The following is a 21,063-nucleotide window of genomic DNA, read 5'->3' as shown; positions in this document are numbered from 1 at the left end:
GCCTTCTTTGATTCCCCCCGACTAGGGTCTTCCATGTCTTGATGGTAAGGCTTCAAGACACTCACATGGAAAACATGGTGAATCTTCAACTTAGGAGGAAGTTGTAGTTGATAGGAAACCTTACCCACCTTCCTTACAATAGGAAATGGTCCTTCATAGCGTCGAACCAACCCCTTATGTACCTTCCGTAGGACCTTGAATTGTTGGAGCAGTAGCTTCACCATGACCAACTCCTCTTCTTCGAATGCTACATCCCTTCTTTTGGTATCTGCCCACTTTTTCATCTTTTTAGATGCCTTGTCCAAATATGCTCTAGCCAAATCGGCTTGTTCCTCCCAGGACTTGGCAAACCTGTAGGCAGCGAGGCTTTTGCCTCCATAGCTTAGGGCTAGGGCATTAGGAGTCATCGGTTGTCTCCCCGTCACGATCTCGAATGGACTCCTATTAGTTGATTCACTCCGTTGTAGGTTGTAGGAGAATTGGGCCACATCCAGCAACTTAGCCCAATCTCGTTGGTTGGCACTCACATAGTGCCTCAAGTAGAGCTCCAATAAGGCATTAGTGCGCTCCGTTTGCCCATTACTTTGTGGATGGATGCTAGTGGAGAAGTTTGAAGAGCTCGGTCCAAAATCTTCCAGTGAATCAAGGGTCCCGATCACTTACTATATTGCTAGGTACTCCCCACAGCTTCACCACGTGCCTTAGAAATAGTCGGGCTGTCTCCTCTGTCTTGCAATCTGTAGGTGCAGGGATAAAGGTAGCATACTTGCTAAACCGATCCACTACGACGATAATGCTACCATAGCCCTCCGACTTAGGTAAACAAGTGATGAAGTCCATTGAAATACTTTCCCAAGGTCCGTTTGGAATGGGCAACGGATCTAGCAACCCTCTTTGTTGCTTTTGCTCTACTTTGTCTTGTTGGCACACCAGACATGTCCTCACATAGACTTCCACATCGTCCCTCATATGGGGCCAATAATATGTGGCTCCTATTAGGGCTAGGGTACGTCGAGTGCCTGGGTGGCCAGCCCACTTGGTGTCATGGCACTCCTTAATCAATTCCTTTCTTAGATTCTTCTTCTTGGGCACATATATACGGTCCCCCGTAGTGTAAAGCAAGTCATCTCTTATCCAGAACCGCCTAGTCTTTCCCTCGTTGACTAGGACCATGATGTTCTTGGCTATGAGATCTTGTGGGAGTCTTTCCTTGATGCGTTCCAGCAAGGTGCACTTGGGCCGACTTATAGATGCAAGTTCGTCCTTTCTGCTAAGTGTGTCTGCCACCACATTCCCCTTTCCCGGCTTGTACTCCATCTTATAATGGACCTCCGGCAAGAAGTCTTGCCATTGTGCTTGCTTAGGGGTGAGTTTCTTTTGGGTTTGGAAATAATTGGTGGCAATGTTATCCGTCATAATGGTGAAGGAGCTCCCTAAAAGGTAATGCCTCCACGTGCGCAGGCAATGGATGACCGCCGTCACCTCATTTTCTTGCACCGTATAACGCCGCTCCGTGTCATTGAGTTTTCTGCTTTCGAAAGCGATTGGATGTCCATCTTGCATTAGCACCCCACCTATGGCAAAGTCCGATGCATCCGTATGCACTTCGAATGACTTAGAGTGGTCGGGCAGGCACAACACCGGTTCCTCCGTGATTGCTTTCTTTAGGTCTTCGAAGGCTTGTTGGCACTTCTCCGTCCAACCCCAAGCTTGGTTTTTCTTCGGCATGTTGGTCAATGGGGTAGCCTTCGCCGAGTATCCTTTGATAAACCACCGGTAGTAGTTGACAAGGCCCAAGAAAGATCTTAATTCATGCACCTTGGTTGGTGGTTCCCACTCCTATATAGCTTGCACCTTTGCTTCATCCATCATAAGTTTCCCATCCTTGATCTTGTGCCCCAAGAACATAACTTCTTTTTGTGCAAAGGAGCACTTCTCCAGCTTGATATATAGCTCATTATCTTGTAGCACTTGGAAGACTTGTCTAAGGTGTTGTAAGTGTTCTTCCATAGTATTGCTATATATGACAATATCATCCAAATATACTACTACGAAACGATCAAGATATGGGTGGAATAGCTTATTCATCAAGGTGCAAAATGTTGCAGGAGCATTTGTCAAACCAAAAGGCATCACTAGAAATTCATAGGAACTATACCTTGTGATGCATGTGGTCTTGGCCTCATCACCTTCGGCTATGCGCACTTGATAGTACCCGGAGCGAAGGTCAAGTTTGGTGAAGTACTTTGCCTGGCCAAGTTGATCGAAGAGGTTCGCAATAAGAGGGATGTGGTACTTGTTCTTGATGGTGATCTTGTTCAAAGCTCGATAGTCGATACACATCCGCAGCGACCCATCCTTCTTCTTTTGGAATAGCACCAGTGCACCATATGGAGCTTTCGAAGGTCTGATGTAACCCGCATCGACAAGGTCCTTGAGTTGCCTCCTAAGCTCTTCCAATTCTGGCGGTGCCATGCGATAGGGGCTCATGGCGGGTGGCTTAGACCCCGGTTCCAGCTCGATCTTATGGTCTACCTCCCTCCTAGGTGGTAGTTTCTTGGGCAGCTCTTTGGGCATCATGTCCTTGAACTCTTGTAGCACTGTTTGCACTTCGGGAGATATTAGGAAGTCCTCATGGCCATCAAGCTCTTGGACCACAGCTAGATAGCTTTGCTCCTTCTTTTTAATGCCCTTCTTAAACTGCATGGCCGACAAGGCTTTGGCCTCCATCTTGCTAGCCCTTTCCGTAGGCACCATGCAAGTCATCCCTCCATCCATGATGCACATAGAGTTTGGGAATGGAAGGGGGAAGGCCTTCACTTTTTCTAGGAACTCCATGCCTAGAACGACCTTGAAGTCATCCATGGGAACTACCGATAAGTTTAATTGGCCTACCCATTCTCTAATGGTGGCTTGTACACCTCTAGCAACCCCATGGATGGGTTTTGCAGCCGAGTTAACTGCCTTCATTGATCCACCCTCTTTCGAGGCCTTAACGCCAAGTCGTTGTGCCTCATCTACCGACAAGAAGTTATGCGTAGCCCCCGTGTCCACCAACGCTTTGGTGAGCACTCCATTGATCTTTGCTTCTACAAACATTAGGCCACCCTTCTTTGAATCCTTAGAAGTGGCTTTGATGGCATTCAACAATTGTAAGGAGCCCATGTTGGCCTCTTCCTCTTGTCTCTCCTCGTATTGGGTAGTCATGGCATTCAAAGCCTTCCTTTTGGGACAATCCCTAACCCAATGCGGTCCATCACATAAGAAACAAGAGTTTTTAGGTTTAGAAGCATCCTTACCTTCTCTAGGCGGCTTCCATTTCGAGCTTTGAGGTTTGTGTGCACCTTCCTCTCTTTTGTGTTCTTTGGGCTTGCTTGATTCTCCCCCACCTTTTCCATGGTTGGTCTTCTTCTCCATTGGCTTCAAGGAGTCCCTTTGGATGGTGTAGTCGATAAAGCTTTCGGCATGTGCGATGGCACTAGCTAGATCTTATACCCCACGCCTCTTCAACTCCGTCTTTGCCCAAGGTTGTAGACCATCCATGAAGTAGAAAAGGAAGTCTTTGTCTGATAGGTCCGGGATCTCCAGCACGGTGAACTCCTTGATGTATTTCCGGATATGGCCTACTTGCTTGAGTCGTCGAAGGCGACTCCTTGCCTCATCTTCGGTATTCTCCGGATAGAATTGCCTTTTGAGATCCTTTTTAAAGTCATCAAAAGTATGGAAAGTGCACGTACCTCGCTCAATGTCGCTATGCGTCCTTCTCCACCATAACATTGCCGTGTCACTAAGGTAGAGAGTGGCAGTCCTTATCTTTGAAGCATCGTCCACAATGCCCATTGCTTCAAAGTATTGCTCCAAACCCCAAAGGAAATTCTCGAGCTCCCTCGCATTCCTTATCCCGGAGTAGGACTTGAGCTTTGGTACATCGATTCGTGGCCCCTCGCGGATGGTGGTTGTCCCCTACGCCACCGTCCTCTTGCAAAGATCCCAATCGCCCCGCATATCCTCCATTTGGGTGCGGATAGCATCCAATTCTCTCTCCAACATTGCACGAAGGTTTGCTACCTCCCCCATGCATTGGTCGCGTGTCGCGCGGAGCTCCCTCCTTAAGGCATCATCCAGCCCATTGAGTAACCCTCTCACGACTTGATTGATGGCAATGTCCTCCGACTCTAGCCCATCTAGGCGACCCTCCAACGCCTCAAACCGTTCCTGTACTCGAGCAGCATGTTTCTCCAAGCGTAACTCTACGCCAATCATCACATCCTTGGACTTGGACTTATGCGTCTGCTTCCCCGCATTGGGGTTGCGTTGCTCTTCACGACCTCGCACATCGGTAGCTCCCTCCACATTGATGGTAACCTCTGAGCTAGCCATCTTGCCTACTTCCATGTTACACCAACGATATGCTTGAGCAGCAATTGGCTCTGATACCAACTGTCACGGGCCTAACTTTTTCAACACTCCCTTGCGACACTTAGCACCTCCCTTGCTAAGTAAGCCTTACTCACAAGCTATCAAAATGCAGAAGCTAAGAGTAAGAGAGTAGGAAGTAGGAGAGTTTGAGAGAATGTGGAGAATACTTGTATTGCTAGAATTCTTGGATATGTTATAAATGAGAGTCCAACCCTTTATATAGAGGGCTTGGCACGTATCACAAAGATATAAGGTTCTAGATATGTACACATGTCACCCATCTAGTTAGGGTTCTAGATTATTCTAGGGTTATGTACAAGATATTTACATGGAGTATGCTAGAGAGATTATCATCTACATTAGTCTAGGTTTCTCTTGAATCCTCTAGAATATTCCGGGCTTCTCATGGATCTTCATGGAGAGTGTAGAACTTTCCAGCCAAACCTCAAGGTTTTCACCTCTTCTAGACGGGACGTGACACTGAGCTGTGGTTCTTCTTTGAAGCTCCCTGATTAGGTGTTTCCATATAAAAACCTTTAAAAGATCTACGTTTTGGCCTACGCATCTCGATCTGCCTCTCCAACTCAAGTGCGGCATCTCGGGCAGACTGGTAAGTGGGATGCACTGATCCGGCAAGGGTTAGGGCTATCTTCTCATGCAATCCATCTATAAATCTTATTTTCTTTGCATTATCATCTGGGATCAATTGCATGCAAAATTCTGACAGTTCTCGAAACCTTCGTTCATACTCAGAATTGTCATTTCCTGGCTTAGCTCATCAAATTCTCGTCTCCATACCTCACGATAGGCAGAAGGGCAGTACTTTGTGGTGAAAGCACTCTTAAACTAGTCCCATATATGCTTTCTACGTGTTTTCTCCATCTTCCACCACTTCTTTGCATCACCTTCTAACATGAAGCCATAGATCCTAATTATATCCTTAGCAGGGCACTGCATCCCTTCTTCTAAGATCTTCTCCATGTTCGGTAACCAATTCACGGCTGCGACTGGCTCTTGGGTTCCATCGAAACTCATTGCTCTTATTCGTCGGATTTGGTCCATGGTTTAGTTGCTACCGCTTGAGCTTCCTAAGGCTCGAGTCAATTGAGATACGAGATTCCTAAGACTCGATCTGCTTCTGGAGCTCTCAGCCAAGCCTTCTCGGATACTACGTGTGCCCCACCTACGCATCTTAGAAAATTCTAAAGGAACAAACAAAAATTTAAAGATAAAAACATTTAAGCATGATTACAAAAAGTAGTAATTTATGGATTGGTATTAGAGCATAGGTTCTTGTATATCACATTCGTAAATTATTCCTTTTTGTAATCATGCTAAAGTGTTCGTATATCTAAATTCTTGTTTGTTTTTTCAGAATTTACTATGATGTGTAGCCGGGATGCATGTAGTATCCGAAAAGGTTTGGCTTAGAGCTTCGGAAGCAGATCGAGCCTTAGGAATCTCGTATCTCAGTTTACTCGAGCCTTAGAAAGCTCTAGCGGCAGCAATTACACCATGAACTAAGCCAGATAATTGGGAGCGGTGAGCTTTGATGGAATCCAATATCTAGCCGCAGCAGTGAATTGGTTGTCGAACATGGAGAAGATTTTAGAAGAAGGAATGCAGTACCCTAATGAGGATTTGGTTATGATTTCTGGCTTCATGTTAGAAGGTGATGCATGGAAGTGGTGGAAGGTGGAGAAGACATGTAGAACGCATACATGAGATCAATTTAAGAGTGTTTTCACCACATAGTGCTGCCCTCCTGCCTATTGTGAGGCTCGGAGTCCAGAGTTTGAGGAGCTGCGCCAGGGAATATGACCGTTTCTGAGTAAGAGCGAAGGTTTCGGGACTATTAGAATTTTGCATGCATTTGATTCCGGATGATAATGCAAAGAAGATAAGATTTATAAATGGATTGAATGAGAATATAGCCCTAACTCTTGGCAGATTAGTGCATCCCACTTACCAGTTTGCCCGCGATGCCGTGCTTGAGTTGGAGAGACAGGTCTACGTAAGTCGATATGTAGATTTTTTGAGGATTCTTATGTGGGAGCACCTAGTTAGGGAGCTTCAAAGAAGAGCCACAGCTCAGGCTCCTTAGGTAGTGGAGGATGGAATCCGCGAGGTACTTTTCCGCTAAGAGGTCGCCGTGCACCTCAGTCAGCTCGTTGCTCTATTAGCAGTGGTGTGAGTTCTTATTAGCAGTTCAGTCTCGGTCTTAAACCGTATTGTAGACTTTTCAATAGACCGCATTATGGAACTTGTTAATGGAGTGGCACATATTTTCAATGTGGGCAGGCGGGCCACATGAAAAGAGACTGCCCCTATGACGATATTAAAGTGTTAGGGGCAAGCCCACCAATACAGCAGGCTAGTGGATCTAGGGATCAAAGTTCCTAAGAGACTCAGGCGGCAGAAGGTTCCTCAGGGTCAGCCGGACAGCCTGTCGGGCCGAGCAGAGGTAGAGGGCGGAGCTCCGCCCCAACAGATAGGCCAGGGTCGAGTGTTTGCGATGACGTATCGGGAAGCCCTGGCTGCACCGGACGTGGTTACAGGTACATTAAATATGTTTGATAATAATGCACTTGTGCTTATAGATCCGGGAGCAACATATTCTTTTATCTCCAAAAAGTTCATCACCAGAGTTGGTGTAACTTCCACTCCTGTAAGTTGCCTATTAGAAATTGCCACTCCTGCGGGAGAGTCCCTATGGCCTAGTCAAATGGTTAAGGGTTGCATCTTATGTATCCAAGATCAAGTGATGGAGGCGGATCTAATCTTTTTGGATCTGTTCGGGCTGGATGTAATATTAGGCATGGATTGGTTGGTAAGGAACTATGCCTCCGTGGATTGTTACAATAAAGAAGTAACGTTCAAAAGACAAAGACTGCCTGAGGTAGTGTTTCGTGGAGAAGTTGGAAGACTTTTACCAAGATTAATTTCGGCCCTCACCGTAAAAAAAACTACTAAATAAAGGTTATCAAGGATATTTAGCCCATGTGGTGGATATCCGGATAAGTGGAGTTAGCTTAGAAGATGTACCCATGGTGAGAGAATTTTCGGATGTGTTTCCTGAGGAATTGCCAGGGTTACCACTAGAAAGGGAAGTAGACTTCTCTATCGAATTAGTTTCGGGCACCACGCCTATTTCATTATCACCATATCACATGGCTCCAGCGGAGTTAAGAGAATTAAAGGTTTAACCGCAAGATTTGGTGGATAAAAGGTTTATTAGACCGAGTGTATCACTGTGGGGAGCTCTCGTATTGTTTGTAAAGAAAAAGGATGGTAGCGTAAGGTTGTGTATCGACTACCGACAGCTTAATAGGGTGACCATTCCTAACCATTACCCACCGTCGAGAAACTCAATGCCAGCTCCATCCAACATCAAAACATCACAGTCAACACGTTTTTCTCTAAAATTGAAAGAACTCTATTATGTGCAATGCACAACTTCTTAAATTCTATATTCTATCAAAGCACATTTAGACATTGCTCCTTAAGTACTATGCATCATTGATGACAAGCTATTTGGCCTTGAAAATGTTAACCCGTACTTTAATCCACCTATTTCCCTACTTGGAATGAAACTGCAAGACAATGAACTAATTTAGTTAAAACCATAAAGTATACAACCATACATTACTAAACATAATTAACCACAAATAAGAATCCAAACTTTCATTTAGCTTATAAAATCCCATACCCGTACAGAAGAATATATTAAAAAAAGAAGAGAAAAAAAAGGGCTAATCACTCATCAAACTACTTAGCTATTGTATAATGATCATATCAAAGACACTCTTATGTAGTAACATGCAAGCACATAAAGGTTTTTAATGTGAAAAATAACACAGCTTTGTAAACTCACAAAATATAGCTTAAAACATTACTGTCATCTACCAAACTAGAAATTATTGATTCGATAGATGATGGTTCAGTCAATTTAGAGGAATAATATGAGAAACTGAGCATGAAAATGACATTATTTTCTTTGCTAACACCCCCTCCACAAAGTTTTTTTAAAAAAAAAAAAAAAAAAAAGCAAATAGACCTGACATTTAATTAGAGAGGCCAAGCGAAACGGCAAGCTTAGTATTCCGCCATGCGGAACCAACCACGAGCTTCTTATACAAATCCATATCCTCCTTCTTCACAATATTGAAGGTCACCAAATGCTAAAGAAAAGTGTGAACATTCGGCATCTTCATGTTCTTGATACCTCCTCTCTCGTCCAAGCTAGAATACCCTTTTATTGTAAACCAGTGTGACCTATTCACCATCTTGCTGATCGACCTCGAGCACGTATCCAAGTTGACCTGGGGCTTGAAATTCACCATTGATTCCCCAAATTAATCCATGCTAGAATCCTTATGACTCGGCATAACCACCTTTTTTTTTTTTTTTTTTTCAATTTTTTGCTCCGCCTACATACCAAGCTCGTAACTTTCCAAATGAATCACGGCATTGTCGTGGCATTTCAAAGTAAAATTCGCAAATGAAATCAAGACCCACACAAACATAATTGAATCATCAAATTGAACGAATTTGTATGGAATTTTGGTGACCAAAGAGAAGAAACAAGACTGTTTGGCAAAAGGGAAAGTCAATAAAGAAAGCTTGATGAATGAGAAGAGAAAAGCCAACTCTGTGGTTTTTGGGGGAAGGATGAGGAAGGAGAAGAGAAGAGCTAGCGAAGACTTTAAAGGAGTGGACTTCGAAGGGAAGTGAAAGAAAGAAAGAAAAAAAAAACAGTAATTTTCATTTAATTTTGATATCAAGGATATTTTAGAGAAAAAAAGTTATGAATCGGTGGGTATAAATCCTTAAGGCCTTGCCAACATGGGCAATGGGCCAAATTTTTCTTTCCGTTTAGCTGTTGCCCAAAATACCTGTGGGCCTAATTGTTGGTTTTGAGCAATTATTTGACCGATGCGTAATAAGTTTTATTTTATGGTTAATTTCTCACCTACTTAATTAAAAAATATTATTATTTTTTTTTAGGTTTAAAAAAGTTATTATATTTTTTCATTTAAAACCTTAAAATATCCACATCCTTTAGCGATGTTTTTTATAATTTTGAAAATTTTAAAAATTAAATTATAATTAATTCAAATTCCAGAAACTCCAAATGTAATATTTATTATTATTATTATTATTATTATTATTATTATTTATTTTTTTTGGCAATGGCATTATCTTGTGCTTCCACAAATGTCGATAGACAACCACTTCTTTTATGTAATAATTTTTCTAGTTAATATATTATATATATATATATATATATATATGAAATAAAATGAAAATACCATGATTAATTTTAGTATTCATGCATAAGGCATTACATAAAATCGGAATATAAAGTAGGAGAAAAAAATGACGGTAATATTTGATGAACAGATTTAACTAAAACAAATTAATTAGTTGGTAGTTTCCTATTTTCTTTAAGTTGTAACAAAAGCACCACTCTAATTTAAAAAAAAAAAATTATTTATTTACTATTATTATTTTTTTTTTTCCGAAGCAAAAGCTTTTATTTTGTTTTGTAAGAAAAATTAAGAGCTTCTTACTTTTCAAGGTTGAAAATATTTGTCATGACGTGTCAGCAATGCTCTCATGCCAACGCACCTTTATTCTGAGATTCTTATCTACATAAAACTATAAACCCTCCAAGAAAAATATCAAGTCAGAAATTAAACGAGGAGAACGGAAATCGGTTAAAAAAAAAAAAAAATCAGTAAAAATGTTCGTGGTGCCTTCATATGGCCTTTCACCACCCAATTGTTGCCATGTGAGAGTGTAAAATTTTGTAAACATGGGTTTCATTTGATTTTTTTTCTATGTATTTTAATTTATATGATTACAAAATTATATATGTATATATTTTAAATATATGTTTTTATCAAAATAATATAAATAATTAATTATCCAGCTTTTTTGGTCCAATGGTTAAAATAGTCCAATTTGAGAGTTTATCTAATTATATTTATTTAAAAATCATGTAAATAACATTATAATATTTATTAATTATATTTATTTTTAATGATTAGTATAAACACATGGCTAAATTAATTTATCAATTTTTTAAATAATGGAGTTTAGCAGTAGTACCAAATGGACTGCGAAAGACTGTGAAATGCCTATATGACAGGAAAAAAAGTTATTGATTGTTGCTAAAGAAATGAATCTGGTCTGTGTAATTTTGGAAGTGAGTTTGGTTAGCAATAATACCAAAGAGTGGAGCTGACGAATTCAGAAAAAAAAAAAAAAAAATTCTGAGGTGGCACTATTAATAACTTAAATAACACATAAAAAATTATTAACAAAAAGGAAACTTGCTTTTTGAGGCAAAATAGAATTAACAAAATCAAAAAAAAAAAATAGCAATTAAGAAATAAAATTAACAAAAGATAAAAACACTTAAATAATAACTTAATTATTAAATATATGCATAACCAGAAGAATTAACATAATCAATTACTGAAGATTAATAAATTAATCATGGAAAATTATGGGGAAAAAAAAAAGGAAATTAACACAACCTTTTTTTTAAAAATAAAAATGTAAATAGGAGGGGGCACTAATGGTATTGTAAGATTCAAGCGAAAAAATAATGGTATTGTACGAAAGATATTAAAAGTTTTTTTTTAAAAGAAAAAATAAATCAAGGGGGGATGGTGCATCATCCCCTGGCTGGTCACATGGTGAATCTGCCATTGAGTGGCGAGTAAACGGAAGTTATATTCGACATACATGTTCAAAATAAGAATATGTTTACTACTTATTATAGTATGAACAAATTAGAATGTCTTTATATAAGAAATTATCCAACCTTTAAGATAATGATAATACAGAAGATGAGATCTATGGTAAGAAACCCACTCTAACAATGTTCTCCATATATCTAATATTTGGAAAAACCTAATTTCTGAATCTTTGCCAAGTAAGAAAGGTTTTAAGTTGGTTTTTGTAGGTAATAAATTTGTACCCATTGAAATGTATTTTAAATGTTGGTCTCTTCAAATTATATGTAATGACTGTTGTAATAAAGTTAATTTTTATGATTTATATGGATTTATATGACATTAGTTTATATAACATAAAATGTTAAGACATGTAAATTATGATATATCAAGCAAATTAATTAATATGGATTTATCAGTTCTTTTATAGTACAGATGTTCATAGATTTTTAACATGCATATATATATCAGACAGCATGTTACCTAGAAGAAAGTGTTCGGCTATATGTTGTCTGATATCTGCACCATAGAATTTTTATAGATTTATTACCTAAATGTGTGTAGAAGCTAAGGCCAGTTCTATATCGTTTTGTAAAACAATTTTTTATTTTACAAATTGAAAATTAATCAAAAATGCATTTGACAGCCATTTTTGAAATATAATATTTGAAAAAAATATTGAAAATATTTTCTAAAATATAAATAAATTTAGAAAACTCCAAAATAGGTTTTACATGTATGTGGAAAATTTTGGAAATAGAGATATTAATGCCATGTTTAGTTAATAGTAAAATTAATAAGAATCTAATTTTTTTGGAAAAATGGCAACTTTCTTGTTTTGATATTTATTTAGAAATGGAAAAGTGTGGACTTATGAAATCATATTCATACTCATGTAGAAAGTATATGGAAAAAGTTATTCTCATATATGAAAGTATCATTCTGAGATTATTTGAAAAACTAGTTGTAAGATGTTTTTAAAATTATAAATTTGCCTTTAATTTATTAAACAAAGTTAATTTAATTACTTACAACTTCTAACTTTTCCGTTACTTACTAAACATAATAACAGAAAAATTGCTTCCTTGCAAGCTAATTATCAGAAAAATAAATTCCGAAAATCAGTTTTCTTTCAAAGTTTGTGACACTTTCTAAAATAGGATCTAAAGGAAATAAAAAATATTTATCTTTTTAAATTAAAAAAATATTTATTTTATATAGATATATTCATATTTAACATATATCATATACAAATATGATAATGTTCACCAATTTTAATAACAAAGACTTTTTTCCATACAAATCATATCATATTTAATATTTAGCAAACATATATGATATTACTATTTTTATTTTATTAAATATTTTTAAAATATTATAAGATCGGAAAAATATATAGTTTCCTAAAAGGTCTCATAATAATATTATTAAAAATAGTCAAGATAATGTTATCATGACATAAAAATGTAGGAAAAGAGGATGACCTCCAATGATAAAAGAGCAAAAAGGCCCCATTGTAGAAAGAAGCTGTCAATAATGAAATTGAATCAATAGCACAAAATCATTCTTGGGAATTGGTAGATTTTCTAACTAGCTTTGGGTTACAATTGGATTTTCATTAAAAAAAGAAGAAGTTAAAATCAAATGGTTCAATTGATAAATATAAAGCTAAATTGATGGCTATATAGGTTATAAGAAGAAAAAAAAAAAGAATGTTTGAACTATTTTGATGTTTATTCACCAGTAACTAGAATTACACCCATTTAAATTTTAAATGCAATAGATCTTTTGCATAATCTTGAATATCACATCAAATGAATGTAAAAATTTCCATATTACATAGAGATATGGAATAATAGATCTATATAATAGAACCATAAGGGTTTATTGTTTCAAGACAAAAGAAGAAAGTGTTTGTTAAAAGTAAGCACCACAACAATGATATGAAAATTTGATAAAATTAGATAAAAAAAATGAGTTCAAAATTAATAAGGGTGATAAATATGTTTATTTTAAAATCACTCAAATATATATTGATGTCATATTTGTCATGGGTAGCGATGCAAAACTTATTAAAGCTACCAAGAAGATGTGAAGTTGCTAACTAGTAAGTCTAATATGAAAAATTTAGATATAGCTTATGTAATTTCTGAAATTAAGATTACTAAAATATTAGATGGAATAGTTTTGTAAAATTTTTTCGAGACTCGGAAGTAACTCCGGGGCAACTCTCTAGAGTTGAAAGAATCAAACCAATATGAAAGCTAAAAGCTAAGCTAATCTAATATGTACTCCTCTACTCTCACTACATTAATTGAGTTCTTGAGAAATTTGATAACTACAATGAGTCCAACCGAGACTTTGGTTGCTACAAGTCTTCATCTAACATCATGACCAAAGTATATATCAACTAAATTACTCCTTATAAAAAACCTAATCCATCTTTCAAATTGCATACGTCGATACATTGCTTAGACTATTAAGCTAAGTAGATTAACCATGGTAAAAATTATTGTAAGGTTATACCGATTTATGGATTGCACTAGATAAGATAATTTATTGTGCTGGAAGGGCATGTTGGTGCTAATTAGATATCAGACAAAATACTCAAAGTTTAATATGTTGGAAGTACCATTTTATGTTGTAAATCCTTAAAACAAACTTGTATTGTGAGATCAACAATCGAACTTGAATTTATAAATTTAGATAAAGCTAATGAAAAAGCTTAAACGACTATAGTTTTTTTTAAAGGATGTTCTAAATTGGTTAAGTCTTGTATAAGCTATTTGCATTGATTGTGATACTCAATGAACAATTATTAGAGACATGGTAACATATAACAATAAATCCCGACATATCAATCGATGGCATAGTACCATTTGAGAACTTCTCTCTAATGAAATCATAAATGTTGATTATGTAATATCTAAAGATATTTTAGCATATTCAATCCATCTATTAAAAACATAAAATCATCAAGGAAAATAAAATTAAAATCTATATCTAGCAAGTCGATATAAGCTAAAACCCATTATAGTTTATTGGAGATCCCAACGTCTAAGATCAACGGGACAACTCAAGTACTGTATGATTCACAAGTAGTACTTTGAAGGATAATAAGAGAAAATAATTTTTTTCCAATTTCTAAGGTGATACAATATAAACTGCCTCTTGTTTTTCTTTTTTCTTTTTTTTTCTTTTTGTTTTTTCTAGAAATATTGCCTGCCTCCTATATTTATAATAACGTATACAAATTTTGTGCATATAAAGGACTTCGTGTTTTCTGTTGTCCTGATTTACATCAATAGGGGAAAATTCAAAATATTATATAAATTGATCGACTAGAAAGCTTGATAATTATTAATTAAAGATGATTCAGAGCTGAAACTGTTTCTTTTCATTGAACTATCACTATCTAGTATTTCCATAATCATTTATATCAATTTATATTCATCTGGAGATCATAGGAATTTCATGTGAATAAAAATTTAGTATTTGATATTTTTTAATTAGTTAATTTTTTGACATAGTGTTAAATTTCGGTTTTACTTTTTTTTTTTTTTTTTTTGAAAGACATTTATTTCAAAAGGAAACGATGTTTTTCTTTAGAAGGATACAACGCTAGGGTAAAGAAGTTCCTTACATTTGGAAACTTGGCAACATTTACCGTTCGTAAATTTTGAAGCACTATAATTCTTCACCAGAAGGCTTGGGGCAAGCCTTCTCTATAGCTTTCTACAATTGAAGTATAGGAAAAATCATTATTTCATTATTTGCATCCATCAAAATACAAATAGAAGAGTTGTTCATAAAATTGTTTATTCATTATAAAAGTTTTGAAGTGCTGCCATTTTTGAAGGGAAATTGTTATAATCTTGAACTCATAACCATTTGACATCGAATTTGTGTACGGGTAAAGTTATTTTAAAGGTGAAAAATTCAAATTTTTGCCTCGACTACTCATTGGTTTTCCTATAATCCTTATATTTTTTATGTGTACTGTTGATTAATTGGTTTTTCAATAAAAGTTTATTTTAAAGTAGATTTCATTATTATTATTTTTTTTTATTTACAGATTTTATCTAAAACCCAAACAATAAAATTTAAAATCTATTGTCTAATGTAATTTCTTAAGAATTCCAATCTTCAGAAGATTACATTGCGCAGCAATTTACTCAAGTTCTAGCATGCTGCTTCATTATCCTTAAAAAGCAACATTATGGACCAGTAAAAATTAAGTGAAAACAAGTTGATACATAAAAACCACGTCGCTTTTCAAAGTAATCAATTCTAGTGTGACAAGTCACAAACAGTTTGAAGATGGAAACAAAAATCAGGGAAAAAAAAAACAAATGTAATATACAATATTGAAAAGTGCTGTGTGGTCTCAATTCCAAATAGCGAGGTGTGGTTGACATCCCTTTATCACTTTATCTTCCCCATTGCTTTCTTAACCTCAAGCTTCTAATTTCCAAACCCACCAAATAACAAAACCTTGAAAATATCTTTATCTGTTTTTTCATTGTTGTCCACACATTTTGTGGTATTTCCACTATTGCACTTTTTTTTCCTCTACATTATCCCACATACTTTGTTCAATTTCAAGTATAAGAATATTTCTTAGGAGGCTTTCTGAATTGGGAAATTTTTTACATAATTGGAAAAGAACCTTTTTTGATTTTGTAGATTTCCAACTTGTACTTTTAATTTACAAAACAATGGAGTGTATGAATCTAAGTTCTTAAGTTTAAAAGGAAGAAAAAAGCAAGAAATTTTTAAAATATGGGGAAGCAAGAAAAATAAACAGGAGTTGAGGGGGGGGGGGGGGGGGGGGGGGGTAAATTGCAATTATTGTTGAAACGTTAGAATTGTAGTGCAGTTCCAAAGCAGAGTCTCTCGGTGCTGTTCGAATGTCATTCATTCTTAGCCCCACGATTCTCGTTGGTGTGCTCTTATCTGCCACGTTGGTAGAGAGTAGGACCCACATGGGACATTGATTGGCTCTCCCGCGCTGCTATTATAAAAGTATGTAGCTCTTTGGCATTTCTCTTATAAAGTCCAACATTTTCTAAAGCTTTTCCTGTCAAACAGAGATAACAGGGAGGGGCTGCCGGCACTTCCCAGATTACCAAACTTGATAGAAGATTCTGTTCCAGGTATCCTTACACTCTGCTTTTCTGCAAATATTCTCTTCCTCCATATTTGTATTTATTTCTATATCTATATATCTATATATAATTGTATTATATGATTTATTATGCAGTGTTTTGTGTTTTGTGTTTTGTGTTTTGTGTTTTGTGTTTTGTGTTTTGTATTTACATGTGCATTTATGTTGTTTATTTATTTATTTATTTTCCCCTTTGTGGATCAGATTCTGACTTGATTTATTTTCCCCTTTTTATTTTAAATTTTTTTATTTTACTTTATTTTGTTGTGGTATATTTTTCTTTTTGAAAGAAAACGTTATGGAAGCTGTAAATTCAGGTGTGAATTGTAATTATTCAGTAATGAAACTGATTATATCCCCTTTGAGGATAGGGAAAAATAGCAGTCTAATTGAAAGTGTCAAAATTGTAAATTTTTTTCCTGTGAGATTCTTGGATTAATATAATAGCAACAATAATAAGGATTGTTGATTGTCTTCCTTTTATGTCAAGGTTGTTCTTGCCCATAATATGCATTTTTGGTTTGCACTTGAACGTGGAAATGTTGTCTGAAGAACCTGCTTTATACTTGAAGTATAGAGTCTCTATGGAGGTTTTTTTTTTTTTTTTTTTTTTCAAATTTATTTTATATATATATATTTTATGCATGAAACATAAAGACATTTAATCGATTGATTAATCCTCTTTTTCCTGAAAACTGTCTTTTTTCTTCTGAAAGGAGTCATATTGCTGCTTTTTCAACTTATTTAAGAGGGAGGTAGTGTCAAATAAATCACTTATGTTTTATCACAAGAGGAAAAATTCTGAAAATAAAGATGGAGGAAAAAAAAAAATTTGTTTGAGGCATAAAAAGGTATATGTGTTTGTGTTACCCATGATATGTTTCTGGGTTCACCCGAACTGGGAAATCTATTTATTATCTATAAAGATTTTTTAACCAGTAGTGGATAAAAGATGATATATCAGAAAACAAAACCATAAATTTAGTCTGCTTGGTCACAGCTATTTTACTGAATTACAGCTTGTCGTGGTTGATGATATGTGTTGGTGAAATGTGTTTTCTTTTCACCTTTTCTTGTAAACTATTTGAGTCTCCAAAGCCGGAAGCTTTTTGGGTCTATTCTGGAAGTGTTGCTGTGTGAACGGCTGCTAAGAATTCTAAACAAAAATAGAAGTTGAACTTTCAGCTTTTAATCTTCATAGTCTACGTGACTCCCTTAAATCTTTTCTCATGAACACTCTGTACAGGGGTTGAGTTCTAAATATTGGCAATAATTTATATATAGACTTGAATTGCCTTATAGATTTTTGCAGTTTTTATTTTCAAAAGTGGAATAGTAATAACTGAAATGAGCCCAACTTTAGATTCATCTTTACACTGCATATGAAATTGGGTTTATAAATTTCCATAAACCTTGTGTAAAGCTAAGATATTTAGGTTCCAAAAGGCTAGTTCTATAGAATTCTGAAGAATACAAATATTGATATATGCTATATACTTGGAAGTTGTTAATTGAATTAAATTCGTAGCTGCTGGAAATTTTTTTTTAATGTGTTTTATAGCTGAGGTTAATTACTTCAATGGGTTTTTGCAGCTGATTCCATTTGACTCTTGGTTCAGAATAATACATTCAAGTTCAGTTTGAGTGAAACTTGCAAGGAGGAGAATATGGATTACGTCTATGGACCAGGAAGGAACCATCTCTTTGTTCCGGGGCCTGTCAATATCCCCGAACCAGTCATTCGGGCAATGAACAGAAACAATGAAGACTACCGCTCTCCTGCTATTCCAGCATTGACAAAAACTCTGCTTGAAGATGTGAAGAAGATTTTCAAGACTACTAGTGGAACACCTTTTCTGATTCCCACCACTGGTATTGTATTTGCTTATGCTCCTTTTTGGAATTTCTAAACAATTTCAGGTTATTTGAATATGTATTATGAATGACAATTATTGAAGTTTTATAAGTTAATATCATTTTACATTTCTTATTGCAGTCCTCGCAGAAAAATCCTGTTTTTTGAATCTTAACATCCTTGGAGACAAATCTTATTCCTTACAATGACCATTGTTTGGTTTTTCCCTCTTGTGACTCCAAAAAAATGATCACATTTTTTCTTCAAAAAGATGGATAGGAAGAGGAAATAATTGCATGCCAAAATACTAGATGCATTATTGTTACATGATGACAATGAAATGAAAATTTATCTCTAGTATTTTCAAAAATTAATACTTTAAACTTCACGAGGCTTCAAAAAGTAGGAGCATTTCATAATGTGTATATGATTGGATTTGTTTGTGAATGAAGAGTAACATTTTCTGCTTTCCGTTTAGGTACTGGTGCATGGGAAAGTGCACTTACAAACACATTATCACCAGGAGACCGAATTGTATCATTCCTGATTGGCCAATTCAGTTTGCTTTGGATTGATCAGCAGCAACGTCTTAACTTCAATGTCGATGTCGTAGAAAGTGAATGGGGACAAGGTGCCAATCTTGACATTTTAGCGTCAAAACTTGCTGCAGATACTGCACATACTATTAAGGCAATTTGCATTGTTCACAATGAGACTGCAACTGGAGTTACCAATAACTTGGCTACAGTCAGAAGAATACTTGGTAAGCAGATTATTTCTGATGTAGGATTCATAAGAATGTAGTAGCTTACAGTTCTCACGTTCAGATTTTTATAGTAGCAAAAATAGTGTCATTGATTGGCAAATTTTAAGACAACTTACCCATTTCTTTTCCTTTCTGTTTCGATATGTTTCACTCATGTACTTTGCAATTAGTTTTCCTCATAACTACCTCAGTAATATGATACTCACGTTTTTTCAACTATCAGATGACTACGGGCATCCAGCACTCCTTCTCGTCGATGGAGTTTCTTCTATATGTGCTCTTGATTTCCGTATGGATGAATGGGGAGTGGATGTGGCTTTAACTGGTTCTCAAAAAGCTCTTTCTCTTCCTACTGGAATTGGTATTGTGTGTGCAAGCCCTAAAGCTCTAGAGGCCACTAAAACTGCAAGGTCAGTGAGAGTTTTCTTCGACTGGAATGACTACTTGAAGTTTTACAAGCTGGGAACATATTGGCCATACACCCCTTCTATTCAGCTTTTGTATGGGCTGAAAGCAGCGCTTGAGCTCATTTTTGAGGAAGGACTGGACAATGTCATCGCTAGGCATAAGCGTTTGGGGACTGCAACAAGGTAATGAGAATGATTTTTGGTATCCAAATATGCCTCTAAACTTGGAAAATATAACGTATTTCTATTCCAATTAGTATTCTTAGATCCTAGTATAACATGAACTTTCCTATAAGTGCTACATATTGTTTAATTAGTGTCATGAGGCTTTTGACTTGTTGTATTGAGTAATTGGTTTGATAATAAGTTAAAAAAAATTTGAAAATGCAGGCTTGCTGTGGAGGCTTGGGGCTTAAAGAATTGTACTCAAAAGGAGGAGTGGTACAGTGACACAGTCACTGCTGTGCTTGTTCCTCCTTATGTTGATAGTACAGAAATTGTTAGAAGGGCATGGAAGAGATACAACTTAAGCTTAGGTCTTGGACTGAACAAAATAGCTGGGAAGGTTTTCAGAATAGGCCATCTCGGCAACTTGAACGAGGTAAACTAGCAAGCAGTACCCTTTTTGAATCATACTGTTGGGTTTTTGCAAACCACTTTAGGCAAGATTTATTAATTACTAAAATTTTCACTGTTTTCGATAACTAAAAAGATGTCCACTGTGCCTGTGCAACACATGAATATATATATATATCCTGGAAGATTCATTATACTTTTATAGGTTTGCTTTTGCTTATTTATGATTTGTGACTGTTTTATGGCTTTGTATTGTGTCTTCAGTTGCAATTGTTGGGTTGTCTTGCTGGTGTGGAGATGCTTCTGAAGGATGTGGGATACCCAGTTAAGCTAGGAAGTGGAGTTGCAGCTGCTTCTGCGTACTTGCAGAATAACATCCCTTTGATCCCTTCCAGGATTTGATTATCATATTTTCAAATCTAAAATCCATGTAATTCATTTTCCTTTTCTCTTTTTTTCTCTAATGATTTGCTTCAGAAACTCTGTAAATAATGCGTAACCTCTTTCTTCTCTCTTTGCACTCTTTTTGAGGCTCACCAAGTTTCTTACTTTTAATACATATTTGTGTGTGTTCTATTTTGGAGCTGAATCAAGTTCTTCTATATTCTACTTCATTTTGGAGGATAAATACAACTATATGCCAAGATTGGAAAAAGTAAGTAGGCCTTTAGTTGAATTTGGATTTGTGGAATTTAAATTTAAATAGGAATTTTTTTTTTTTTCTTTTTATGTATGCATTTAAAGCTACATACTATCCTTCAATCAGTTTTCACATTTCTGATAAGACATATCAAGGAGGACTTAGTTGACAATTATTTATAAAATTCCCATCATATGAAGATAATGAAGTTGACAATTAATTATAAAATTCCCATCATATGAAGATAATGAAATTCTCTATATATAATATATACCATATAATATGTTTGTCTTATAAAGTCAAGTTTCTTTACAAGTATAAATATACAGGTATAGCAGCAAGCCACCAACCATGTATATATATCTATATAATATATATTTGTGGAGCAGGGGACTGCAACTTGCAAGTAGTAGCTTATTAAGACAGCTAGGATTTAGGACTTTGGTGTGGAATTACTTGCCACTTTAAGCTTCCTCTCAACACAAAC

At 36.0% G+C, this 21,063-nt stretch overlaps 1 protein-coding gene across 2 annotated transcripts; it reads left to right on the top strand.

Annotated features, from left to right (window-relative positions):
• Window positions 1–16,162: 16,162 nt before the first annotated feature.
• LOC107410735 (serine--glyoxylate aminotransferase) lies at window positions 16,163–20,525 on the top strand. Of its 2 annotated transcripts, none has more exons than XM_025070406.3 (6): window positions 16,163–16,321; window positions 17,926–18,204; window positions 18,666–18,950; window positions 19,177–19,543; window positions 19,751–19,961; window positions 20,201–20,525. In XM_025070406.3, the coding sequence occupies exons 2-6, from the start codon at window positions 18,000–18,002 to the stop codon at window positions 20,336–20,338; spliced, it is 1,206 nt and encodes a 401-aa protein (XP_024926174.2). In that variant the 5' UTR covers window positions 16,163–16,321; window positions 17,926–17,999; the 3' UTR covers window positions 20,339–20,525. The 2 variants fall into 2 exon arrangements, with proteins under 2 accessions (XP_024926174.2, XP_015873645.2); XM_016018159.4 differs by having other exon boundaries at window positions 16,173–16,321; window positions 17,952–18,204.
• The last annotated feature ends 538 nt before the right edge of the window (window positions 20,526–21,063 follow it).

Source organism: Ziziphus jujuba, chromosome 10, assembly GCF_031755915.1.
Source record: "Ziziphus jujuba cultivar Dongzao chromosome 10, ASM3175591v1".
NCBI classification, from domain to species: Eukaryota; Viridiplantae; Streptophyta; class Magnoliopsida; order Rosales; family Rhamnaceae; genus Ziziphus; species Ziziphus jujuba.
The sequence above is the reverse complement of the archived record's forward strand: the minus strand, read 5'-3'. Positions and strand labels throughout refer to the sequence as shown.